The sequence below is a fragment of the Homarus americanus genome, unplaced genomic scaffold (genome assembly GCF_018991925.1).
Source record: "Homarus americanus isolate GMGI-L3 unplaced genomic scaffold, GMGI_Hamer_2.0 scaffold40856, whole genome shotgun sequence".
NCBI classification, from domain to species: domain Eukaryota; kingdom Metazoa; phylum Arthropoda; class Malacostraca; order Decapoda; family Nephropidae; genus Homarus; species Homarus americanus.
Genome location: NW_024734615.1, coordinates 4,869,601 through 4,897,471, shown reverse-complemented (window position 1 = coordinate 4,897,471; position 27,871 = coordinate 4,869,601). Strand labels below are relative to the sequence as shown.

Below are 27,871 nucleotides of genomic sequence, written 5' to 3'. Positions count from 1 at the left end.
GATGTACAGTATTTGGACAAGAAATGATTATCATATCAGAACCCACTGATGAAAATAGAGTAAGAAAATAAACACCCAGACAAATAACTCGTCGCCAGGTCAGTCGTCAATATTAACCCAGTAATGTTGATAAGTTATTACTAAATTCACAAACAAGATAATTTATTGCACATAAAACACCTGCACCTCATCCTTGTGTAATCTGGTACCAGTTCTTGCTGGAGGGAATCAACAGGCTCGGAATATCTGATCTTGGTGATCTAATAACCAAGGTGATGGAGAGAAAATCTGTGCTTCACCACTGATACTATAGTGATTGAATAGACAAAGTAGGTAACGTGTGTATGTGTGTGTGTGCTTGTACAGTACAGGTATATGCCTACCATCCAGGTGATATGATCCAGAAGTGGCTATATACAGGACCGTTTTTATTATCTAGCGAGATTTCGTAGAATTTCGAAACTACTGTAATATTTTTTAACGTCATATTCATGTCATGACAGGACATGGCACGACAGTTCAAGTTAGGGCATGACATGACATATAATGTCATGATATAGTATGCAATGACATGATATGCCATGACAAAACACGTCACGGAAGTGGCTATATACAGGACCGTTTTTTTTTATTTCAGGTTGTGAAATTTCGAAACTACTACACTCTTTTTTCATGCCATATTCATGTTATTTCATGACAGGAAATGGTATGAAAGTTCAAGTCAGGACATGAAATGACATGTCATATCACAGAAGTGGCTATATACAGGACAATCCTGCAGCTACTTTAACCCAAAAAGGCGATGCAGTACAGAATACACAACCGTTTTTTATGGGAAATCTCACGAGAATTTGCGTATTTTCGGAAATAATCTTTTTTGCGCCATATTCATATGTCATGACAGGACATAACATGTCATGACTTGCCCCACCACAGCAAGAGTAACCAGCAGAAACTGCCCTCACCTGTCAGCACCATGAGGAAGGAAAGGAGGGCGTAGTATGGGATAATGAGGAACATGGACCTGTGGAAAACAAAACATCATAACTTATTATATCTGACACAATGTGAACTGCCTATACCTGCTCTCACTCAACACCCTGGTCCTTGCACTTCACTTAAGAACTTCTTGCCTTGCACCCTGTCCCTCACTCTTAACCTCTACCATACCCGGTAGTCCAAGCTCTTCACTTAAGTTAAAACCTAACTCCAATCACCACTCTACTCCTTTCCCACCCCTTAAAACACCATTCCTTGTCCTCCACCTTAAGCAGTAATCATGTGCACCCCTGCTGATAACTATACACACAGGTGAAGAACTCACATGTAGGCGTGCTTGAGGTTCTTCATGCTGGAGTAGCGCTGGATGGCTGTCTGGGAGCAGCAGTAGGTTGACAGGGTACTATGGAAGCCAGACCAAGCAATGCCAAACACTGTGTGACGTTCAAACACATCCACTTTCCAGCTGAAAACCACATTATACACAAAACTTAAATTCTTAAACAACCAAGGGAACAATAAAAAATAACAGGTTCAGGTACATTCAGGAGCCGGTACATGCCCAGTACTTGCCAACAGTCCGTAACAGAGACGTGACCGATCGCCCGGGCGGCTAACGAGCCGATCATTTGGTGAAAAGGATAAAAGTAAAAGGACTCGTGGTAAATATTTAGAAGTTGCCACCACCTAATTGACTTTTGAAAATGGGTTTTTATGCTGTAAATTATCGCGTTAAATACAAATATAACCTTCATTCCCGTCGGAAATAGCAATAGTGAAGATATTGAAAAAAGGTAGTGTAAGATTGTACCATCGTACGATATGTTTTCCCATGTTGAGATGGGGGCTTGTCTTTGGCAGCGCCCGGTTGCCATTCTCCAGCTGACGCTGTTAGAATAAAGTCTACAAAGAACGTGGTCTATGACTCCAACCTCTCACATGGCGCACTGAGTAGGATATGTCGGGGCCCGACACGCCATTACAGCCCTGACAAGAACGCTGACATGGCCCCTACACGTCCACGATTCTCGACGCCCTCAAGGGGACGCCAGGGCTTCTCTACACCGGCTGGGAACACCACGCGCGCCCAGCAGCAGGCCATGAGTGCATTGATGGCTCAGATGGCGTCTCTAGGTGCTGGCGGTGGTCATGCTTCTATGCCAGTCATGAAGCCCTCAGCAGCTGTCGCTCCAGAGAAGTGTGAGGCAGAAATGCCAGCAGCTGCGTTTAGGACATGGAGGCGGTCCATGGAGTCATGGGTGCTGTTGAACGGGTGATCACAACTGGTGGCCACACTCCACATTCGCCTGAACTGCGTCCCTGCACTCCAAAGGGTGATTGACTCGAGATACCCCAGCGGTCAGTGGGAGCAGCTCTCGCCCAAAGAAGCCCTGGACGCCATCAGTGGAATGGTTCTTCAATCTTCAAACCAAGCTGTGAAATGGAACGAGTTTTTCAACAGCAAACAAGGTGAAGAGGAGCCCATGAAAAGATATTTTCAACGATGCCTCGCAGAGGCAGTGGAGTGTGAATTTAAATGTCCCACCTGTGATAACGACCTCTCTGAGTACATGCTATTACGCAAAGTTATGGTGGGCCTGAGTAACCCAGTGTTGAAAAGGGAAATTTTCCAGGGGTACTCTAGTTATAATAGTGTTGAAGTGCTTAGAAACAAATGCATGTTATTTGAGGCAGCAGTGAGAGATGCTGGTGTATTGTGTCGTACGTCTGGCCAGGCAGTGGTGGGAACAGCCGCGGAGGCAGTGGCGGTTGGTGATGACGTCACCGGTGAGTCTGAGGTAGCTGCCGCCCGACCTCGACACCCCAGTCGCGCGCACTGTGGTAACTGCGGCGTGACACATGCCTCTGGTAAAAGTAACTGCCCTGCAAGTGGGGCTACATGTCGCAATTGCTGTAAGGTTGGTCACTTCACATGTCGCAATTGCTGTAAGGTTGGTCACTTCAAAAGGTGTTGTAGGAGTAAGTCAGCCCTAAGTGCTCCTGTGGATGTGTCAGGCGCTGTTACAGTGGCAACAGCCCAGCTATCCCGCCACCCCAGGTTACAAGTGTTCGTGTCCCAGGCCGGGGGCAATTCCCCCGCCACCCCTGTGCTGGCTGTAGCTGACACGGGTGCTATGGTGTGTGTGGCAGGCACAGCCCTGCTCCAGGACATCGGTTTGTGTCCGGGGCAACTTCGGGCCCGTAATGGCCTAAGGGACATGGCGAACAAACAGCTCAAGTGTCTGGGGTCCGCCCCCTGCCGCCTCGGTGTGGACGAGGGGTCCACCGTCCAGGAGGTCTACTTCGTGCAGACAGCCAAGGCCCTCTATCTGTCATTGGAGGCCTGCAAGTGCCTCAACTTGGTGCCTGTCGACTTCCCGCTCCATAGACGTGCTGTGGCTGCCGTGAGCGATGGAGGGGAGCGGCACACTGCCGACGATCTACCTCCGAACCGTTTACCTGAGAGCAGCCGTTTCCCGCCGAGGCCAGTTGAGATACCCTTGCCTCCTTTGGAGGAGAATGTGGCCAGGCTGGAGGCATGGCTACTCACGCACTTTTCTTCTACCGCATTCAACACCAGCAGGTCCCCACTGCCAATCATGACTGGTCCCCCTCACCGTATCCACCTGACGCCCGGCACGACCCCCTAAGCCTGTCACACACCCGCTCCCGTTCCGAAACACTGGGAAGCGGAGGTGAAGGCCCAGTTGGAGGAGGACGTCAGGAGAGGCGTCATCCAGCCAGTGCCTGCTGGTGAGGCTACAGAGTGGTGCGCCAGGATGGTCGTGCTGGCCAAGAAAAACGGTCAGCCCAGGCGCACTGTGGACTTCCAACGCCTCAATGCAAGCTGTCTGAGGGAGACGCACCACACACCCGCACCATTCGACATGGTGTCTGGGGTGCCAGTGCACTCATTCAAAACCGTCGCCGACGCCTTTTGGGGATTTCATCAAGTGGAGTTGGAGGAGGAGAGTAGACGCCTGACCACATTCATCACGCCGTGGGGACGTTTTCGATACTGCAGGACGCCCATGGGACATTGCTCAGCGTCAGATGCTTACACCAAGAGGTTTGACGACGCTATTGACCCGCAAGTACAAGTGCGTGGATGACACTCTCCTCTATGACTCCAGTGTGAAGGGGGCGTTCTGGCTCACTTACGATTTTCTGGAGACCTGCGCTCGCACAGGTATCACGCTGAAACCAGAAAAGTTCTTGTTCTGCAGGAGAGAAGCTGAGTTTGTGGGTTTCCTCCTGGGGTGGGACCTGTACCAGCCCACTGCCCAACGTCTGTCAGCCATCAAGGACTTCCCCATGCCGGATCAGCCATCAATCACTGACATCAGGTCCTGGCATGGCCTGGTTAATCAGTTGGCTCCCTTCCTTGCCACTGCACCTGTGATGGAGCCCTTCCGTGAGCTCCTCAAGAAGCCAGTGGGCAAGCAGGTGTATTGGGACGACCAGCTGCGGCTCAAGTTTCGCCAGGCCCAGGACACCATCTGTCAGTTGGCCAGAGACGGCTTGGTGTACTACGACAAATCCAGGCCTACGGCAGCTGTCACTGATTGGAGCAGGGAGGGCATCGGCTTCGTCGTCCTGCAACAATACTGTGCCTGTGCCTCTCCAGAGACGCCCTTCTGCTGCAGAGGAGGGTGGCGGTTGGCTCTGTGTGGTAGCCGACATCTGAGCACGGCCGAGGCCGGTTATGCTGCAGTAGAAGGGGAGGCCCTGGCTGTGGTGTGGTGCCTGCGCAAGGCCAGGCTGTTCCTCCTTGGCTGCCCGAACCTCATTCTGGTGACGGACCACCGCCCCTTAGTTGGCTTGCTAGGGGACAGAGCCCTCACGGATGTGGCGAATCCGCGCCTGTTCAGGCTCAAGGAGAAGACCCTGCAGTACCGATTCACGGTCAAATACTTGCCAGGGAAGCGGAACTGTGCAGCTGACGCCCTATCCCGCTTCCCCTCCCTCAGGGCGGCGCCTGATGCGGAGGACGTGGACCAAGAGGAGGACCTGTGCGCTGCAGTGTGTGCAGTCACAATCGCAGCACTGGATCAGGATGGGTGCATCACTATGGACGAAGACACAGTATGCAAAGCGGCTGCGGACGACCCAGTGTACCAGATTCTAGTGTCGAGGGTGCTGGCGGGCGACTAGCACCCCCACAAGTCACAGGAGGTGGCCTGTCTGCGCCCGTACTTCTCGGTGAGGGACAGGTTGGCTGTGGTCAGGGGTTTGGTCACCTACACCTTTGACCAGGGCTGCGTGCGCCTTGTCATCCCCGACACCCTCCGCCACCGGGTCGCCGTTAACCTGCATGTGGGGCACCAGGGCCTCGACTCAATGCTCAGGCGGGCCCGGCAGTCTGTCTATTGGCCTGGCATGGAGGGTGACCTGCAGTATCATCGGTCCCGGTGTGCTGCTTGCGAGACCCACGCCCCTTCCCAGCCTCCGGAGTCGTTGGTTCTGACCCCAGCGCCAGACTATCCCTTTCAACAAGTGGTGACCGATTTGTTCCACCTGCAGGGCCGCACGTACCTAGCATATGCTGACCGACTGACAGGTTGGCTGGAGATCGCCCACTTCCCCAACGAGGCCACCTCTGGAAAAATCATCGCCAGTCTGCGGGCCTACTTCACGAGGTGGGGGGTACCTGAGCAGATCTCCACGGATGGAGGTACCAACCTTGCCAGCCTTGAGATGACAGATTACCTCAAGTCATGGGGGGTCGAGGTGCGCCTCTCGTCGGCCCACTTCCCCCAGTCCAATGGCAGGGCAGAGGCTGGGGTCAAGGCTGCCAAGAGGCTCCTCTGGGATAACACTGGGCCCGGGGGTAGCCTGGACTGCGATAGGACACCCCAGGCCCTCCTCCAGTACCTGAACACGCCTCTGCGGGGGGTGAACAAGTCGCCCGCCCAACTTGCCACCGGCCGCCAGCTCCGTGACGGCGTTCCCGTGGCCAGACAGCACTATAAGGTGGACCAGCACTGGCGGCGGGCACTTCGTATGAGGGAGGTGCGCTTGGCCGAAACACAGGATGGGGTCCTGTCGCGGAGGGAGGTATCCCGCCAGCTGGCTCCCCTAGTCGTGGGCACGCAGGTGCGTGTGCAGGACGCAGCTACCAAGCTCTGGGACAGGACAGGCATAGTGGTGGAAGCCCGCCCTCACAGGCAGTATGCCGTCAGGTTGAGTGGCAGTGGCAGGGTGTCCATCCGCAACAGACGCCACCTGCGAAACGGCTCCACACCTGTGCCTACTACTCCGGTGGTGCACCAAGCTGTGCCTCCTGGCCCCCCTTCTGCTGTACCCTCCACACCCGCGCCCTCCTCCGCACCCACGGCTCCTCCCCAGTCGAGCGCGGCCAGGCCCAGGAGAGGCCGTAGGCCTCCTGGCTGGTTAACGGACTACGTGGTGTAGTGTATGTGATGTAAAATCAGTTTAGAGGGTTTTTTTTCTGTTTTTTTCCTTTGTTTGACTCGTTTTTCCTGCATTATTGTTGTTTTTATGAATGCATTGTTTTCCTTTTGTTAGTTCAAATGTGCATTGTCATTTCCTTTTAACTTGGGGGGGAGATGTAAGATTGTACCATCGTACGATATGTTTTCCCATGTTGAGATGGGGGCTTGTCTTTGGCAGCGCCTGGTTGCCAGTCTCCAGCTGATGCTGTTAGAATAAAGTCTACAAAGAACGTGGTCTATGACTCAAACCTCTCACAGGTAGGTAAATAAAACGTAAAAACCTAAAAAAAAAAAAACCCTAACCTAACCTAACCCGTATTGTGCAAGAAACTTACCTGAGTGAGAGATACAGGAGGATAAAGAGGAATGAGGAAGTGGTGCAGTATGGTGTTCTCGTCTGAGTGATAAGTTTGGAACATATATACCGAGCAAAATATTGCCGTTAATGTTCTTTTGGTCAATATTCAGAAAGTGTCACCAGGGACCTGAATATTGAATCATTTATAATTAGATAGAGAAAAAATAAATAAAAATAATTTCTTCTATAACGTTCCCGTAGGAAATTTATAGTTTTCGAGACAATTGAAATATTTATTTTTTAATAAAATTAGCCACTCAGCGGGAGTATTTTTTTTACGTCATGGTCGTGTGCAAGAATCAGCGTAAGTGTTATGTTATGTTATACTCGAGCGCTAATGAACGTAACTTTCGATTCCCGATAACTCGATCAGTTTCAAGATGGATACCGTGTGTGAAGGATGTAAATGTACATAGGCTGACTGGCGCATTATTCACCGTGTTTTGGATTATGATGCAGCAGCCATTGATATTTTTAGGGCTCACGGTGTTCTTGCATCATCTGTAAAGTGTCCAAAATGTAAACCCGAGTGTCAGTATCGTCAATTTTCAGATAGTATCTTGAAAACTATAAATTTCCGACGGAAACGTTATAGAAGAAATTATATATATATATATATATATATATATATATATATATATATATATATATATATATATATATATATATATATATATATATATATATTATTATTTTTTTTTTTTTTTACATCTAACCATATATAACTTAATATTCAGGTCCTTTGTGACACTTTCCGAATATTGATCATTCTTTTTTGCTCCCAGCACAAAGAAACAAACTTTGAGGAATTTATAGTATCACACTGGTCTTTATTTCCGTATTAAAAATACGTATCTCGTAATGTTTACACGAAATCATCGTCCATACCTGTCACAAGTGGGGTACCACAGGGCAGTGTACAAGTATTGGGCCCGCTGTAGTTTGCTTGTTTCATAAATGACATGCCTGACGCTGTACACTCCCCCCATACAAATGTTTGCCTATGACACCAAGTAATTTCGGGAAATCAAGATCCATGCGGACTGTGAAGAGCTGCAGGAGGACCTCTGTGAACTCCAAGATTGGTCGAAGAAATGGCTGCTGAGATTCAATGTCACGAAGTGTAAGAGGATGCACCTGCGGCGTACCAACTTGACCTCATCATAACAAACGAGGAGGGTATGGTGGCCAAACTGGAACACCTTGCCCCAGTTGGCACCAGTCACCATACAGTGTTGTCATTCAGATTTAACTGTTACCTAGTTCAAGATAAGGCCAGGCCAAGGTGCAAATATTACAAGGGAAATTACAATGGGATGAGGGAAGAGATGAGGGGTATCAACTGGCCTGACTTATTAAGGCACAAGAACGCAGACACTAAGGACGAATATCATAACTAGTAAAATGACCCATTTGATCGATAAATATATACCCAAGACCAAACCCAGTGCTTCTAGGAATACGAGGGGATCCCTACACATGAACCATGCGGCGGTCGACAAAATTAAGAAGAAAACCCAAAAATTCAAGACGTGGGTTGGGTCAAACGATGAGAAAGACAGGAGGATGTATGCAAGAGCCAGAAACCAAGCAAAGATAGAGTGTAGGAGGGCTGAAAAGGAGTTCCAGAGGCTGGTTGCACGCGAGGTCAAGTCAAACCCAAAGGCGTTTTACCGCTATGCAAAGTCGAAATTGAAAACGCGAGTAGGAGTATCAGACCTGAGGGTTGTGGATGGTAGTTACGCACATTCTGACCAGGATAAAGCTGAGGCATTGAACAGCTTCTTTTCCTCGGTGTTCACAAGAGAGGATGCAACTAACCTTCCTACGTTTGAGGACAGACGGTTCGACACAGCACTGACCCACATTGTGTTCACAGAAGAGGGTATTAGAAATAAACTGTCCAGGCTAAAGGTCCATAAGAGTCCCGGACCTGACATGGTGCATCCTAGAGTGCTAAGAGAGCTGTGCAACGAGCTTGCAGAGCCCCTGAAGATTCTGTTTTGTAAATGCCTGGATGAACAAATGGTCCCCAGTGAATGGAAAGTGGCTTATGTGAGTCCTATCTTCAAGAAGGGCGATAGTCACTCCACGAACAACTATAGACCGGTGAGCCTGACCAGCATAATATGTAAAGTACTTGAGAGTATTATCAGAGATGCCGCGATGGAACATCTACTACGAAACAACCTTGTAAAAGATTGCCAACACGGTTTTATGCCGGGGCGCTCTTGCTTAACACAATTGCTCAAGGTATTGGATAATTGGACCCATATTCTAGAACGGGGTGGTAATATCGACAATATTTACCTAGATTTTGCCAAGGCTTTCGACAGTGTACCCCACGAAAGGCTGAAAATCAAACTGGAAGGGTACGGAATTCGGGGAAATGTCCTAGCGTGGATAGAAGACTTTCTACATGACTGCAAGCAGTGTGTGGTGATTAATGGCACGAAATCGTCATCTGTACCTGTAACAAGTGGGGTACCGCAGGGTAGTGTATTGGGCCCGCTGTTGTTTGTTTGTTTCATAAATGACATGCCTGACGTTGTACACTCCTCCATACAAATGTTTGCCGATGATGGCAAGTTATTTCGGGAAATTAAGAACCAAGCGGACTGTGAAGAGCTGCAGAAGGACCTCTGTGGGCTCCAGGAATGGTCGAAGAAATGGCTGCTGAGATTCAATGTCACGAAGTGTAAGAGGATGCACCTGGGGCGTACCAACGGTAAGGAGGCGTATCATATGTCCCAACGGGATGAAGAAAATGCACTAGTTGAGACTGTGTGTGAGAAGGACCTAGGTGTGTATGTTGACAATGAGCTGAAGTTCTCGGGCCATTGTGAGAAGAAGGTAAATCAGGCAAATAAAATATTGGGTCTTATAAGAAGGTCGTTCAGATATCTAGACGGTCCGTCCCTCGTGACGATCTTCAGGAGTGAAGTGCTTCCCCATCTGGAGTACTGTCACCCCATCTGGTCCCCGAGATATGCTAGGGACTGTCAGTTGGTTGAAAATGTTCAAAGGAGGGCCACCAAACTGGTGCCTGCACTTCGGCACCTCAGCTACCCTGAGAGATTGAAGCGCCTGAACTTGCCTAGCTTATACTACAGACGGGCAAGGGGGGACCTAGTTGAGGTGTATAAGCATCTCAGGGGGCACTACTCAGTTGAGTGTCCTTACTTGGAGCTGGCGGACACTCGCCCCACAAGGGGTCACAGCTCAAGATTGAATTAGCCGCAAGTCCAGAAAACCGTGAGGGCAAACTTTTTCGGAGTGAGGGTTGTAAACTCTTGGAACAATCTACCAGAGAGTGTTGTGACGGCACCGAGTGTGAGCTCTTTCAAGAGAAGACTTGATCAACACTGGAGCGGGTTCAGGTACATTCAGGAGCCGGTGCATGCCCAGTATTTGCCAACAGTGCGTGACAGAGACGTCACCGATCGCCCGGGCGGCTAGCAAGCCGATCGTTTGGTGAAGAATATAAATGAAAAGAGACGTGACCGATCGCCCAAGCGGCTAACAAGCCGATCAGTGGCGAAGAGGATAAAAGTAAAAAGTAAAAAGATGTCCCAACGGGATGAAGAAACTGCACTATTTGAGACTGAATGTGAGAAGGGCCTAGGTGTGTATGTTGGCAATGAGCTGAAGTTCTCAGGCCATTGCGAGAAGAAGGTGAATGAGGCAAATAAATTATTGGGTCTTACTTTTACCTTTATCCTCATCACCACGGATCGGCTCGCTAGCCGCTTGGGCGATTGGTCACGTCTCTGCTACTTTTCTTGTTCCTTTATCCTCTTCACCAAATGATCGGCTCGTTAGCTGCTTGGGTGATCGGTCACGTCTCTGTTATGCACTGTTGGCAAGTACTGGGCATGCACCGGCTCCTGAATGTACCTGAACCTGCTCCAGTGTTGGTCAAGTCTGGTCTTGAAAGAGCTCACACTCGGATCCGTCACAACACTTTCTGGCAAATTGTTCCAAGAGTTCACAACTCTCACTCCGAAAAATTTTGCCCTCACAGTTTTCTGGACCTGCGGCTTCTTCAATCTTGAGTAGTGGCCTCCTGTGGGGCGAGCGTCCGCCAGCTCTAAGTACGGACACTGGACTGAGTAGTGCCCCTTGAGATGCTTATACACCTCAGTTAGGTCACCCCTTGCCCGCCTGTAGTATAAGCTAGGCAAGTTCAGGCGCTCCAATCTCTCAGGGTAGTTGAGGTGCCGAAGTGCAGGCACCAGTCTGGTGGCCCTCCTTTGAACATTTTCAACCAACTGACAGTCCCTATCATATCTCGGGGACCAGACGGGGTGACAGTACTCCAGATGGGGAAGCACTTCACTCTTGAAGATCGTTACGAGGGACGGACCGTCTAAATATCTGAACGACATTCTCATTAGACCCAATAATTGATTTGCCTGGTCTACCTTCTTCTCGCAATGGCCCGAGAACTTCAGCTCATTGTCAACATACACACCTAGGCCCTTCTCACATTCGGTCTCAAATAATGCAGTTTCTTCATCCCGTTGGGACATATGATACGCCTCTTTACCGTTGGTACGCCCCAGGTGCATCCTCTTACACTTCGTGACATTTCTCAGCAACCATTTCATCGACCATTCTTGGAGCTCTTCACAGTCCGCATGGTTCTTGATTTCCCGAAATAACTTGGCGTCATCGACAAACATTTGTATGGAGTGTACAACGTCAGGCATGTCATTTATGAAACCAACAAACAACAGCGGGCCCAATACACCACACACTGCTTGCGGTCATGTAGAAAGTCTTCCATCCATGCAAGGACATTTCCCCGAATTCCGCACCCTTTCAGTTTGATTTTCAGCCTTTCGTGGGGTACACTGTTGAAAGCCTTGGCAAAATCTAGTTATTTATTGTCGATATTACAACCCCGTTCCAGATTATAGGTCCAAATATCCAATACTTTGAGCAATTGTGTTTAGCAGGAGCGCCCCGGCATAAAACCGTTGGCAATCCTTTACAAGGTTGTTTCGTAGTAGATGTTCTATCGCGGCATCTCTGAAAATTTTCTCAAGTACCTTACATATTATGCTTGAGATGCTTACACAGAAACAACAGGTTTTGATGTTGAAAATTTGTGTGGACATTTACTACTGGCTTGAAAGTTGACAAATCAACAAAAATGAAGCTGTCTCCAAGAATTTTGCTTGATTTGTGATACAGAATATGCAGGCATGGTCAAGCATGTCTCTACCTTCTGGTTGAGCCTGAAAAATATTATTTCCAGAATATTACAGAAGTTTGCAAGCCTCAAAAGCTATTTCCTGAGCAGTGATGACAGCCAGGCAAGATTTAAATGTCTGCAGCAACAATTTGAGGATACCATGACAGAAGTTCATCAGTCGGTACTACAACTGTTCATCCGTTGGAATAAATTCATTCAGTTGGAGACACACTCATCTCAGTTTTGCATGATTTCCTTAAAAAACTTGACTGATGATTTCTAGATGCCAAGATGGTGAAAGACGTTGGAGCAGAGGTGATAAACCTTGATGATGGCATGGCCATGAAGACTGATGAGCAGCTGGACATTGGAATCTCAACAAAAAGTACACCCCAGAAAATGTTCAGTGATAAATATGATACAAACAAGATCAAAAGGTTCTACCATGGCATCAGATGTCTTTATGCACAAGCATTTAACTGAGCTAAAAGCCATTTGCTTCTAGATGACCCTTTGCTCAATATCCCAGGTTTATCAACTTTACATAGAGATTCAGCAGAATTGTCTCAGCTTGAATAATTTATTGACCGGTATTCATCTCTCCTTCCATTTAACAGTGATGCGGAAAAAAAACGAATTATTAAAGGATGAGTTCATTTCCTATCAGTGCTAGAAGAAAGGGATGTGCCAGCAGAAGTGTGGGATACTGTTAAATCGGGTAAACCCAGTCTACATTCCATGGATGTTATTTGGGGACACGTGTCCACCAGGAGCAATACGGATGACAGCGCCCAATTCTCGCTTCTCATTCAGGTGGTGCAGCTGATTCTTACAATACCACACTCGAATGCAGCTTAAGAAAGCGGTTTTTTATGTTAAAAAAAAACAAAACACCCTTCCACTGCAATCAGGGCCCAGAAGAAATCCTTGGGAGCGTAGTTACTACTATCCTATCAAAGGATACTCCAGCTTACAAAATCGAACATCCAAAGGAGCTTCTCATGGCAGCTAAGAAGGCAACCAGGGAGTACAACCAAACTCACAGCAACAAACGCCAAAAGACTCTCCCTAAAGCAGATAATAACTGTCTACTTGTATAAAAAAATCTAATAAACAGGAAAAATGTATTTGTATCATGTTTCTATAACATTGAAAATCGTACTTTACATTGGCAAAAAAATAAATAAATAGCAAGGAGCGAGTCATTTCGGAAAGTATTCACTCATTTTGACAGGTAGTACGAAGTAAGCAGCTACCAAACAGGGAGGTACTACCGCCTGGGAAGATATTGGAAGCATAATGTGTTGTCTAATGGTAGACCCTGCTGCCATATGGCATCACGAAAATTGTGACCAAGTCCCAGGTGGCTGATCTGACTTCTGCCTCATTTACAGTGCACACAATTGCAGGGTCTCAATTGTTTCTCTTACTATTGACAACACAAGATACATGTATTGTTTTTCACTTTTGATTTTTTTTCATTTTTGTATTTCTTTATTATTATTATTATTATTATTATTACATTTTCGCCTCCCCAGGCCCCGACGTGGGTCAGTGACCTGTGCCCGGGTAGGCTAATCCCCAAAAAAAAAAAAACAGATCGCACGGTAATGCAGAGAAAACAGCACAAGAAGCTACTGCAGGGCTTGAAGCAGAGGAGGGAGGAGTCGAGGAGGAGCGGGAACGGGTGTACATGGGTTATATCCAGGGGAAGGGTAGTGGAAGCAAGAGCACCAGCACAGAGCCAGGGGACAGCGGTACACCCTCGACCAGCTCTACCTCCCACCCAGGAGGAGGCACCAGCTCCACCTCCCACCCAAGACGAAGCGAGCGCCGTGTAAACAATGACATATCTAATCACACCCTGCAAAATATAGTATATTTAACAAATGCTGCAGCTGTTGAGAATGGAGGGGGGCCGGAGTTACTACCAAGAGCAGAGACGTTACCGAGTACTGTCACCCCGAGATATGCAAGGGACTGTCACTTGGTTGAAAATATTCAAAGGAGGGCCACCAGACTGGTGCCTGCACTTCGGCACCTCAGCTACCCTGAGAGATTGGAGCGCCTGAACTTGCCTAGCTTATACTACAGACGGGCAAGGGGTGACCTAATTGAGGTGTATAAGCATCTCAAGGGGCACTACTCAGTCGAGTGTCCTTACTTGGAGCTGGCGGACGCTCGCCCCACAAGGGGTCACAGCTCAAGATTGAACAAGCCGCAAGTCCAGAAAACTGTGAGGGCAAACTTTTTTTCGGATTGAGGGTTGTAAACTCTTGGAACAATCTACCAGAGAGTGTTGTGACAGCACCGAGTGTAAGCTCTTTCAAGACAAGACTTAACGAACACTGGAGCGGGTTCAGGTACATTCAGGAGCCGGTGCATGCCCAGTACTTGCCAACAGCGCGTAACAGAGACGTGACCGATCGCCCAAGCGGCTAACGAGCCGATCAGTGGTGAAGAGGATAAAAGAAAAAGAACAAATTCCAGCTTGAATGTTATGTACACTAATACTGACACGTTCCTTGATAAGAGAGAGAAGTTTGAAACACTACTGAAGGTACACCAACCCGATATAGTGGGAGTTGTAGAACTGTTGTACAAGAGCAGGGGAATCGAACCAGAGGAATATGAGTTCAATATTGACGGATATGACTTATTTACGAACCTTTCTCAAGAAACTTGCAGGAGGGGTGTAGTTATCTATGTTAGGCAACACCACAGAGCCAGCCAGGCGAGGGTACAGGGAGAGGACGTTTTTGAAGAGTCCAAGTGGTGAAAATTAAATTAAAGGGAGGAGACTTACTTATTGTTGAATGTATCTACAGATCCCCAAACCGTAGCTTACCAAACCAAAGAAATTTAAGAGCCTTAATAGACAACGCAGCAAAGTTCAACCCTAGCCACCTCCTTATCATGGGGGACTTTAACTATGGCGACATCGACCGGAGAAATGAGTTCACGCCAAATGAATTAAATATCCACGCTACTTTTGTGCAAACTCTGAGATATAATTTTTGATCCAACATGTTAAAAACCCGACGCATTACAGAGGGGAGCAAACACCGAAGCCACTGGACCTCATCATAACAAACGAGGAGGGTACGGTGGCCAAACTGGAACACCTAGCCCCAGTTGGCACCAGCCACCATGTAATGTTGTCAATCAGATTTAACTGTTATTTAGTTCCCGACAAAACCAGGAGAAGATGCAAATATTATAAGGGAAATTACGACGGGATGAGGTGAGTGGTATCCACTGACCTGACTCACTAAGGCATAAGAACGCAAACACTATGCTGAATATCATGGCTAGTAAGTGAACCATTTGATCGATAAATATATACCCAAAACCAAACCCTGTGCTTCTTGGAATACAAGGAGACCCCTACACATGAACCATGCGGCGGTCGACAAAGTTAAGAAGAAAACGCAGAAATTCAAGGCGTGGGTTGGGTCAAACGATGAGTAGGACAGGAGGATGTATACAAGAGCAAAGAACCAAGCAAAGTCAGAGTGTAGAAGGGCTGAAAAGGAGTTCCAGAGGCTGGTTGCAAGCGAGGCCAAGTCAAACCCAAAGGCGTTTTACCGCTACGCAAAGTCGAAATTAAAAACGCGAGTCGGAGTAACGGACCTGAGGCTTGAAGTTCGTAGTTACGTAGAGTCTGACCAGGGCAAAGCTGAGGCATTAAATAGTTTCTTTTCTTCACTGTTCACAAAAGCGGATGCGAACAATCTTCCTGCGTTTGAGGACAGACGGTTCGATACAACGATGACCCACATTGTGTTCTCAGAAGAGGTTATAAGAAATAAACTGTCAACACCCTGACATGATGCATCCCAGAGTGCTAAGAGAGTTGTGCAACGAGCTTGCTGAGCCCCTGAAGATCCTGTTCTGCAAATGCCGCGATGAGCAAAAGCTCCCCAGTGATTGGAAAATGACTTTGATGAGTCTTATCTTGAAGAAGGGCGATCGTCACTCCACGAATAACTGTAGACCGGTGAGCCTGACCAGCATAGCATGTAAAGTATTTGAGAGCATTATAAGAGATGCCATGATGGAACATCTACTACGAAACAACCCTGTAAAGGATTGCTAACACGGTTTTATGCCGGGGCGCTCCTGTTTAACACAATTGCTCAAGGTATTGGATATTTGGACCCATATTCTGGAACGGGGTGGTAATATTGACAATATATACCTAGATTTTGCCAAGGCTTTCGACAGTGTACCCTATAAAAGGCTGAAAATCAAATTGGAAGGGTACGGAATTTGGGGAAATGTCCTAGTGTGGATAGAAGACTTTCTACATGGCCGAAGGCAGTGTGTGGTGGTTAATGTCACGAAATCATCATCTGTACCTGTTACAAGCGGGGTACCACAGGGCAGTGTATTGGGCCTGCTGTTGTTTGTTTGTTTCATAAATGACATGCCTGACGCGGTACACTCCTCTATACAAATGTTTGCCGACGACGCCAAGTTTCTCCTGGAAATCAAGAACCAAGTGGGCTGTGAAGAGCTGCAGAAGGATCTCTGTGCGCTCCAAGAATGGTCGAAGAAATGGCTGCTGAGATTCAATGTCTTATAAAAAGGTAGTTCAGATATCTAGACGGTCCGTCCCTCGTAACGATCTTCAAGAGTGAAGTGCTTCCCCATCTGGAGTACTGTCACCCCGTCTGGTCCCCGAGATATACTAGGGACTGTCAGTTGGTTGAAAATGTTCAAAGGAGGGCCCCCAGACTGGTGCCTGCACTTCGGCACCTCAGCTACCCTGAGAGATTAGAGCGCCTGAACTTGCCTAGTTATACTACAGACGGGCAAGGGGCGACCTAATTGAGGTGTGTAAGCATCTCAAGGAGCACTACTTAGCCGAGTGTCCTTTCCTGGAGCTGGCGGACGCTCGCCTCACAAGGGGTCGCAGCTCAAGGTTGAAGAAGCCGCAAGTCCAGAAAACTGCGAGGGCAAACTTTTTCAGAGTGAGAGTTGTGAACTCTTGGAACAATCTGCCAGAAAGTGTTGTGACGGCACCGAGTGTGAGCTCTTTCAGGACCAGACTTGACCAACACTGGGGCAGGTTCAGGTACGTTCAGGAGACGGTGCATGCCCAGTACTTGCCAACAGTGCGTGACAGAGACGTGAGCGATCGCCCAAGCGGCTAACGAGCCAATCAGTGGTGAAGAGAATAAAAGAAAAAGAAAACACAGGATTCCCAGCTTTCGGGAGGCAGCTTTAGCATTGTTGTGGATGTGTGGCTTCCATGGCATATTAGAGGAAATGGTGAGGCCTAGCATATCTATTTTGGAATTTGGCAGAATGATTGCGTCCTGAAATATGATTGGTGGGAGATCTTCTATTTTGGAAAGTGTAATTAGTAAATACTGCGTTTTATTACTATTGAATTTAACCAAATTTCTACCTCACCTTTCGGAGATGCTCTCACAGATCAGCATTGATAGATGAAATGATATCAGATCTAGTTTGAGAATTAGGGGGATGGGAAAATGGAGAATCATCAGAGTAAGAATGGATAGAACTAGTCGTAGTGCGAAGTAATTTATATATACTGTATATATATATATATATATATATATATATATATATATATATATATATATATATATATATATATATATATATATATATATATATATATATATATATATATATATATATTTCATGTAGATCCACAATGAAAACGTGGATAAGATAAATCTTGATAAAATCACACGGGAAAAGGGAAACAACGGAGCACCTTAGCTTTCGTCTTTATTCAAGACATCTTCAGAGGCAACTGGATTAGGTTGGTTGGTTGTACGGAGAGAAGAGAGCAGTAGCTCTAGGAGTGGGAGAAGGGTAAAAGAACAAGGTAAAGTTCAGAAGTGGGAAGTAAAGGAGAAGGTTAACAGCAGGTGGGCTATCCACCTTGCGGAGACGGGTTTTTTGTCTTCCGTAACTGTGCTGCATTAGAGGTTCATGGGAAGGTTAGGGAAGGCCGGTCTCAGCCAAGCTAAGCTAAGTTATTCAGAGTTGTCCTTGGGGCATATTATCTTAGGGTGGGGGGGGGGGGTCCCTCCAGGTCCTTGTGGCACTGTAGGGATGATCCCCATGGACAGAGAGAGGCTTAAATATACAGGGTGACCTTAAAAACATGAGGTTAGGTCATAATGATGTCATCCACTAATCCCCACACCAACACACACACGTAGAGGAGCTTAAGAGAAGGGGGGTGACGTGACTAGTCAGGTCAGGTCAAAAATAAGGGACCCACTAAATAACTATCATACATCTAGATCAAAGGTTTTCAAAGCATTTTTAACCTTGGGCCACTGACAAATAAATTTATGTAACATATCATCAGTTTTGAACTGACCATCACTAAGGTTTATTGATTTTAATTCCTTAATCAAACTAGCTTCAACCAGAAGTCTTTCTGTGACACAAGATGATTTAAATACTTCTAAGCTTTTTTCCCAAGCAATGGGATGATTATTATTCCTAACATGAACGAACAGGGCACTGCTTTCAGATGCTGTTCTGATATTGTACTTATGTTGTTTGATTCTGAGCTGCAGTGTTTTTCCTGTCTGTCCTACATAATTAATATTACATTTGCTACATGGAATACAATAAACACTTCCATTTACATTCAAACTTGGGCTATTTCTTATTAACATATTGGTAATGGTTGAGTCATACTTGAAAACAACATTAATATTTAGAAGCTTGAGGGACCGAACTAACGGGACAAATTCATTACGATAGGGCAGAGTCAAAATATTCTTAAGTGTAGGAATTTGCCTGGTTTGAGAGGAATGAAAGGATTTTTTAGCCCTTTTGAAACAACGATCAACACAGAAGGGTTTCAATTCATCGTCAATAAATTCAGAGTCACAAATACGCAGACATCTTAAGAACATAGCAGAAAAAACTGACATTTTGGTAGACTCCAGGTGATTCGATAAAAAGTGAATGAAACTGTCTACCTGTGTGGGCTTTCTGTATACCTTAAATTTGTAGTTTTGGCCATTTCTCATGATAAGCATATCAAGGAATGGAAGGGATCCATTTATTTCTCTTTCAATTTTGAATGTGATACTAGGGACAATATCATTAAGCTTGTCTAAAAATTCCAATGGGTCACTGTTTCTAGGCCAAAGACAAAGAAAATCATCTACATATCTATACCATGGAGGAATAAAGTCCACTATATTGGGTAGTAATCTAGACTCAAAAAACTCCATATAAATACAGGATAGAGGAGCAGAAAGACAATTACCCATGCTCATGCCAAATATTTGCTTGTAAAACTTCCCATTTGCTCTAAACACATTGTCAGTTACGCATAACTCTATCAATTTGAGGAAAGTATCATGTTCAATAGTTAAATCTAACAGTTGTAATTTATCTTTAAGAAATGAAAGTAGGTCTTTCACAGTACTCTAGTGAACAGTGAATTTACATCAAAACTTATTAATTCGCAAGGTTCATTATGTTTCTTGAGTTTATCAATTAACTCACTGCTATTGTGTAATTGTGAATTAGATATTTGGCCTGTAAGAGGGGATAGCATCTTTACCAGCCACTTGGATAATTTGTAAGTAACAGAACTCACAGAACTCACGATAGGACGTAATGGATTGTTAAGCTTGTGTGTTTTGATCAATCCATACATATAAGGTAAAGTGGGATTGATTTGAGAGAGCTGTTTGATGAGATCGGGGTTCTTTTTCAATAACATCTTCATTTTGGAATTAGATAACATATTAATATTTTCCAGGGGATCTTTCGTAAGCTCACAATACGTGCTTTCATCACTAAGTAATGAATTCATCTTATCATTGTAGTCACTTTTATCCAAAATTACAATAGCATTAGACTTATCAGCCTTGGTAATATGCATATTCTTATTTCTTTTCAAGTTTATCAAGGCTGTTTCAAATCTTTTTGGAATGTTTGAAACAAATTTCTTATGTAAAACATTATGTATACAACCTAAATATATATATATATATATATATATATATATATATATATATATATATATATATATATATATATATATATATATATATATATATATATTCTAGACTCTAGAGCTTTGATACTCAGCCAAGGAAACTTACTTGAATATCTGAGGTCCAGCTCGATCGTGCTTCACGGCAATTTCCCAAACCTTCCCGAGGCCGCCAATCTCTATCATGCCCTTGATGATGACGGCAACTATGCCACCAAGTAGCACCATGAACTGCAAGGCGTCAGTCCACACCACCGCCTTCAACCCTCCCTGGAGTATCACACATCTTTACAATCACTACCTTATTTTAAGATCACATAATATCGCACTGTATTGCACATTTGTTTTTCATGTTATCATAGTGTTATTTATACCAAACGAATAGAAATCTGCATTTTCAATTATCTTTAAGCACGTACAAGTGTTAGTAATTACAGCACACTAGTTCATCAACAATCATCAGTTACACGAGATATAACTGTATTAATGGATTTCAGTGAAACCAAACTAAATTCCCAATTTTCAAATGATATAACTCCGAGAAAGATGATGTTTGGAAATGAACGGTTAAGACGTGTTAAGTTTGAGTGATGTTTTTTTTTCTATAAAATTGTGAATTATTTACACACACATGTAGATGACCAACAGGCTGTTGTTAGAAATTAAATGTATTGTTCTGTGTTTGATGGATTGGCATGAGATCCAAATTCTCTGAGTGGTTGTTCACTGACTTAATAGAGTTCCCACAGGGACGTAAGCAACTGTAAATATGAAGATAGTAACGTGAATTAACTGTTCCATTCCACCCACCTATAACAGCTGTAGTGGTGAGGACAGCAGTTTAAAGGTGGAAATGAATTAAAGTAATGTTTCTAGATACAGTACTCGGTTTTCACAAGTGTTATGTAAGGGAAGTTTATAGAAAATGAGATAAAAGTACATTACGTATCTGTTGTTTACTTACGATGGCGGTGTAGAAGGATGCGATGGTGCCTACTGTGACGATAGAGACCCAGAGAGGGAAGTCGGTAACGGCGTTGAGGGCAAGAGCAGGGGCGTAGATGACCACCGCTTGGTTCAGCAGGATCTGGATAATGAAAAGCGCACTGGCCACCCGACGCGCTGCCAGCGAGTGATACCGCATCTCCAAGTACTGCAGAGCAACGCAGTTAACACAGCAGAGACAGTTGGTCCGGTTACTTTGATAAAAAGAGTTTTACTTCTTCTGTGATTAAGGAGATAATTTTATAACTAGCGGATACCACTAACTGTACTAACATTCATAAAACGCCAATACTCAGGCATCACTTGGGTCAACCGTTTTTCTTGTGGTATGTGTGTTGATAAAGGGGTGGGGATATGGTGGATGGCCTCACCTGGTTGACGGAGACCAGTTGTAGCTCGTAGTAGAAGGGGACGAAGACGAGGGCAGCAATGGGCACCGCCAAGAGGCCAACGTTGCCGCACACCGTCTGTATGTTGTGGTAATAGATCTCCGCCGGTGACCCTGTCCACGAAATACGTAATAATAAACTGTTGTAGCATTAAAGGTTTGGTACATCAGACGCCCAGGATTCCTAAGAGGCTTGTATGAGGCTTTCCCTTGAGTTGCATATTTTTTATTTTTGCCAAATTAGTAACAATAATTGCAAAGCAACCTTTCCTTATAAGGAAAACTTGAAAGTCTATTACTTTATTAATAGTGTTAGCGGCCAGATTGAGTTGAGTTGCAGTGATTAATTGAAGGTAAATTTCACCCCAAGAGGTTCCTGATTTCTCCACATATAAAAAAGAAGTGTTGATAGTTTACTGACCCTGTAGAGCTATGGCGGAGATGTAAGTGACCACGAGAGACATGGACACAGGCACGCAAGTGAGGCTTCGACTGCCCAACAAGAACTCATCATTGGCCTTGTTGCGGCTCTTGTAGGCGAAATAGAACCCCACCAAGAGGGAGGCCAGAAGCATCAAGATGAATACCCCATAGTCCAACCACGTGAAGGTGCCTCCACTGACACTCGTCATCTTTCAAGTGGTGGTTGTGGTTGTCTGTGGGGAGTACTGACATAAGAACATAAGAAAATAAGGAGTCTGCAATAGGCCGGTTGGCCTGTGCATGGCAGCTCCTGTCGAGAGTTACTACCACTCTCTATCATCCATGAATCTATCTAGCCTCCTTCTGAAACTTTCCAGAGTTCCCGCACTTACTACAAAGTTGCTAAGCTTGTTCCACTCGTCTACCACCCTATTTGTGAACCAGTTTCTTCCTATCTCCCTCCTAAACCTAAGCTTATCCAACTTGAATCCGTTGCCACGAGTCCTATCCTGCTCGGATATTATAAGAACTTTATCTATATCCCCTTTATTGATTCCTTTCACCCACTTAAATACTATCATATCTCCCCGCACTCTTCGTCTTTCTAAGGAATGCAAGTTAAGTTTCTTTAACCTATCCTGATATGGAAGGTTTCTAAGTCCCGGAATCATTTTTGTCATTCTTCGCTGCACCGACTCTAGTGAATTTATATCCATTCTATAATAGGGGCACCAGAACTGAACCGCATAATCGAGGTGCGGCCTAACTAGCGCAAGATATAGTTGCAATAAGACCTCTGCACTCTTGTTACTTACACTTCTAGATATAAAACCCAATACTCTGTTTGCCTTATTTCGAACATTAACGCACTGTTTTCTAGGCCGTAGGTCCGGGCTTACAAGTACCCCTAGGTCTCTTTCACAAGTCGACTTCTCTAGGTTGATGTTGTTAAGGCTGTATACATTATAAGTATTTGTTCTTCCAATATTAAGTACGCTGCACTTGCTGGTGTTGAATTTCATTTGCCATTTTTCAGACCACCCCCAGTTTATTTAGATCCTGTAATGCATTTGCATCCTGCCCTGAATTAATCTGCCGCCCTATTTTGGTGTCATCCGCAAACTTGCTTATGTCACTGTTGATCCCAGTATCTAAATCGTTTATGTAGATTATGAACAAGAGTGGGCCTAGTACTGACCCCTGGGGAACCCCACTGGTTACACGGCCCCACTCAGATTTAACACCATCTACGCTGACCCTCTGCGTTCTATCGGTGAGCCATGATTTTATCCAATTTAAAACTTTCCCCTCGATACCATGAGCCTTAATTTTTCTCAGAAGCCTCTGATGCGGTACTCTGTCAAATGCTTTGCTAAAGTCTAAGTAAATAACATCGTAATTTTCGTCATTATCTACTACCTCGAAGACTTTCCTGCCTTAACAGAGTGGCAAGGAGGTCGTCTTTCCCCACACTTCCCTCCTCTTCCACCACGACACAACGATCCAAAGCGGCCATTTTCCTTGGTCTCTAACGGGAGCACTATCGGGTACGACCTTCTCCAAGCTGGGTGAGTTGTCAGACAGGATTGTGCGCTCTTAGCAACCACAGAAAAGACAATTACCATCTACAGTTCATCAAACAAACAACTAATATACTGTAATTTCAAACTTTATTCATTAATGATAAAAGTAATAGCTACCAAAAGTAAGAACAGCTATTTAATATACATGTTAATTGAGGACCTCCATTAAATTCAGGTTGTAGTATATTGTTTCCCATATAAATTTATACCGTATAAAATGTGTTGCACCAAAATACTTTACCTGGCTAATCTGGCTAGTTAAATACTGTTAGTGTCAATGTTATTTACCCAGCCTCTCTTGTGACGTCACGTCCAGCACTGTGCAGTTGTCAAATGGTAATTTCTTAAATTAATTTTTTCTCACACCAAACTTATACTTCGATTTTATATTTCCAAGTTTTCGCTTCCATTATATGTAAAGTAACAACAATAAAACTGAAAGAAATAGGAATTGGGATGACCTGAGTAAACTGTGAGTAGAGAGTGGGCAAGTGACCTCATTAAAATTCTGTAGGTGTACATCGATCAGCTGGGGCCATATCTACTTTCATCCACTCACATGTTCACATCTTCCTGCAACACACACACAAACACTCACCAATTCACGTAAATTTGAAAATAAATCTATTTATACAAATCTAAACACACAATCATATATCCATATCATTAATACAAACTCATTAACACATACTTTTTTTTTTACGGGGACTTGCCCACCCGAGCACAGATCACTGACCCATATCGGGGCCTGGGGGCGAAAATGTAATAATAATAATTCAGATAAGTAAAATTAAAAAAAAAAGTACGTAATCAGAGACGTGACCGATCGCCCAAGCGGCTAACGAGCCGATCAGTGGTGAGGAGGATAAAAGTAAAGTAAAAAGTAAAAGTAAAAGAGAAGGAGGGGGGGGGGGGAGGCAGACGCGTTCATTTGACACATTCGCAGCTGTTACTTGGGAAATCCCATTTGGCATTATAGCCGAGTCACAAAGGCACGATTTAACAGTCGTACTAGGTGTCACTATATAACGGTCACAAACACTAAGTCACACAGACAGTTTGTAACGGTCACACAGCCAGTTACACTTGGCACTATACCGTATAACAGTCACAAAGGCATATGTAACAATCACACTGGAACTCTACAACAGTTACACAGTCACTTTGTAAATCACACAAACGCTATGACTATGTAACAGTCACACAGGAACTATAAGTCATACATGCACTATGTAACAGTCATACAGGTACTATGAAACAGTCACACAACCACTATGTAAAACTTTGCAATATGTAGGTCATAGGGCACTATGTAATTCATATAGGCTCTTTGTAGCGGTCACATAGCAACTATGTAACACTTGGCACAATGTATTAGTCACACTGATACTATGTAACAGTCACATGGCACTGTAACAGTTACACAGGTACTACGAAAGTCTTACAGATATTACTTAATAATCACACTCAGTACTAAGGAAATCACACAGGCACTATGTGGCAGGTATGCTGGCAATATGTGAGCCATACGGGCATTATTTGACAGCCATACGTGGCACTTTGAATTATAATTGGTCACGATGTAAATTACACCTGGAACTTTTTCAATATCACACTTGGCAGTGGGCATCACCAAAGAGCCATTCTACAGTGCCAGAGATTTGTTTACCTGGTGTTCACGTCCAGTGCCAGTGACCAAGTGGAACCTCACCTGGCCTCTTACTGCTACACACCGCCAACCTTCACCTCGCTCACCTCAGTATAGCAACAAAAACAACTTTCTCTTGCTTCTCAATCAGATACAAATGTCGTAGTTGAAGCAAGTTCTTTCGTATTAAACTGGGGTTTGGATACAATAAAACTAAGCAGTGGTTTCTGTATTGTTTCCATATAATAAGGGGGTTATTTCATGTGCTTCATCTTTATTAAATATTGTGTAACTTTTACTGGATTCTAAAAGTAGCGTTAGGAAATATATTGTTATAATAACTGGTATAGTTAAACTTCCGAATATGGGATAGTTTTCTCTGCAAGACTTGCCTGTTGGTACGTCTAAATAAAGAACAAGAACGAGAACATAACAAAGCGTGTTCGGCATTCGGGCCTTCGATGTTGAGCGGCAGAAATTGGACAGTGATTACGTAAGATCATCAAGATCGTCTTAGTGATGTGAAAGTGTAAATCGATGTAGAATTTTTAATGCTAGACGCGATTGTATTTCTGAAAACTCAATTTCCACCGACTTGGAGGTACAGCCAAGCAGGTCAGGAGGCCAACAGCCTACAACCACAAACCCGCTGCCACATGACAAAGCTTTTATTTTTTTTTAGGAGTTGTGGTCACGGCTGTGATAAAGGCCAACCAGGGAGTGTAGTACTGTGATTTTAGGTAAATCTGTTCATAGTGTCATCAGTGTCCGCAGAAGAGACTATAAATAACTTAAAGTGAATACATATTGGCAATCAAGCTGGTAAGGACAACTGCCAGCCCATTCGTGTCATAGGTGCCACAGAGACTTTAAATTTTATTTTGTTTGAGTACTTTCTCAAGGACTGAAACTGTGCCTACAATACACCATTCACAGGGAGATACAGTGTACGCAGTCTCAGACGACAACTCAGCAAGCAACAGAGAGTAGCTAAGTACTGTTCTTTTGTTCTTTTTTTTTCTCTTTACTTTTTTAAATACGTGTAATCTACACTGTCTGTCCCCCCTCCCCCCCACAACAACAACAACCATGAGTATGATATGTGATTACTGCAGGGAGACGTCGGATATGGAGGATACAGGCCTGACTAATGCAACGTTTAGACGTTACTAACTGCCGTAAAGTATGATGGCTGTTGCTGGTATTGCCCTGACTGCATAGTCAAGGTGAATGAAGCGATTGCAAGCCATAAGGGAACGAGTTCTCTAGGGATAAAAATAGATGAAGCTGAAGCCCTGCTGGTTGCCAAACTGGAGCAATTTGGGAAAGAGATCCTTGCCAAGACTGAGGAAGTAGCTGATAGAATGGAGGTGGTTGCTAAGAGGAGTTATGCTGACGTATTAGGAGGGCCACGGGAGGGGGTGGAGTGTAATGCAGGATCAGTACAGGCTCTACAACAGCTTGGGACTTTGAAGAAGTGTGTCGAAGAAATGAAAATTAACGGACCTACTGTTAGGGGAGAGGAGGAACACCAGGAACGTTTCCAACTCAGGAACAATGTTATAGTTTTTGGAGTCCCAGAGAGCCAGGGGGTGGGAACTGTGAGTACGGTAACACACGATAAGATGCTGTTTCAAAATATTTTTACAGGGGTTCTGAAGATTCCATCAACCCCTCAGGATGTGAGGAGGCTGGGACAAAAGCAGGGGGATAAGCCTTGTAGTGGATTTCTCCCCTACAAACGCTGTTTGTCGCTGAGTAGCCGACCCCACCAATTCTCCAGTGTATGCCTCGTGGTCTAGGTCAACCAGCGCCGCCATACATCAAGGAGCGGGGGTCAACTACTAAGCCACGCCTACCTCCGCTATTTAAGACCTGACCTCGTGGTGACCTGTCTCTTTCTACCCACACCAACCAGCCAGTAACACCTCCTCCTCCGCCGCTGCCTGGCGGCCCTCGCTCCTCGTCCGCCTGCCTGGCGGTCCTCTCTCCCGCCGGCGAGCATGGCGACCCACAAGCTGTCCTTCTCTGAGCATCCTCACCAACCAGCTCTCTCTACATCACGCTTGTAACCATGCTGCCTTCCCAGCACCAAGCTGCATTGTACATCCAATACAACATGTATATAGAGAGCACATTGTGAGTTTCCTTTCTCCATTTCATCCTGAGTGTGAACCAAACATCATATACCCCACAAATGGTGACCCCGGAGTGACGCACTCACACAGGACGGAGGAGAAACTGATCACGCTCCCAGTCTTCAAGCAACATGGAAGACTGGCTTATCCACACAGAAGCAGCTCTCATCGGCTCTACAACTACTGTCTCTACACTGCAGGTTAGACACCCTAGAGCAGCTCTGCTACTCTAAGCAGACACCAGCTCCTCTTCCTGCCCCAAGCACCACGTCCTACCGACCCCAGCACACCCGTCCTGCCTCAGACGCCGACCCCGGCCCAGCAGTAACCCCTGCCGCCCCTGACGCGGCCTCTGTTCCTGAGTGTGGACCCACACACAGCTCTTTTCTCCCTCAGGTACTCCCTGCTAATGTCCTGCACCCTGCTGCTGTCGTGGACCCAGCTGCTGTCACGAGCCCTCATCCGCTTCTGCTGACGCAGCCCCTGCTCCTGACCCAGGCCCACACACCCCAGCAGGCGCATCTGACGACTCTGTACCTGCCGTGAGGGAAGCACAACATTCATCGCCTCCACACACCCTTTTTCTCCCTCTGTCCTCCCACAGATAGTGTGTATATAAAGAGTTGTATCCAGCGACCGGCTCATCCACGCCATCGCCG

The 27,871-nt window shown here is 45.5% G+C and overlaps 1 protein-coding gene across 4 annotated transcripts in view; it reads right to left on the bottom strand.

Moving 5' to 3' along the window:
* Positions 1 to 25,162, bottom strand: part of LOC121870388 (sodium-dependent multivitamin transporter-like) — a 60,828-nt gene extending 35,666 nt beyond the window's left edge. Inside the window, exons 1-7 of one of the 4 annotated variants that reach the window (XM_042372207.1) lie at positions 25,096 to 25,162; positions 21,842 to 22,076; positions 21,404 to 21,534; positions 20,992 to 21,180; positions 20,137 to 20,297; positions 1,325 to 1,465; positions 966 to 1,024 (exon numbers count right to left, since the gene is read on the bottom strand). In XM_042372207.1, coding sequence (XP_042228141.1) covers positions 966 to 1,024; positions 1,325 to 1,465; positions 20,137 to 20,297; positions 20,992 to 21,180; positions 21,404 to 21,534; positions 21,842 to 22,052 — 892 coding nt within the window. In that variant the 5' untranslated portion in view covers positions 22,053 to 22,076; positions 25,096 to 25,162. Of the gene's footprint in view, positions 1 to 965; positions 1,025 to 1,324; positions 1,466 to 20,136; positions 20,298 to 20,991; positions 21,181 to 21,403; positions 21,535 to 21,841; positions 22,077 to 23,714; positions 23,953 to 25,095 lie in introns of those variants that run through there. The other 3 variants (XM_042372206.1, XM_042372209.1, XM_042372210.1) reach the window with 3 other exon arrangements.
* Between the last annotated feature and the right edge of the window lie 2,709 nt (positions 25,163 to 27,871).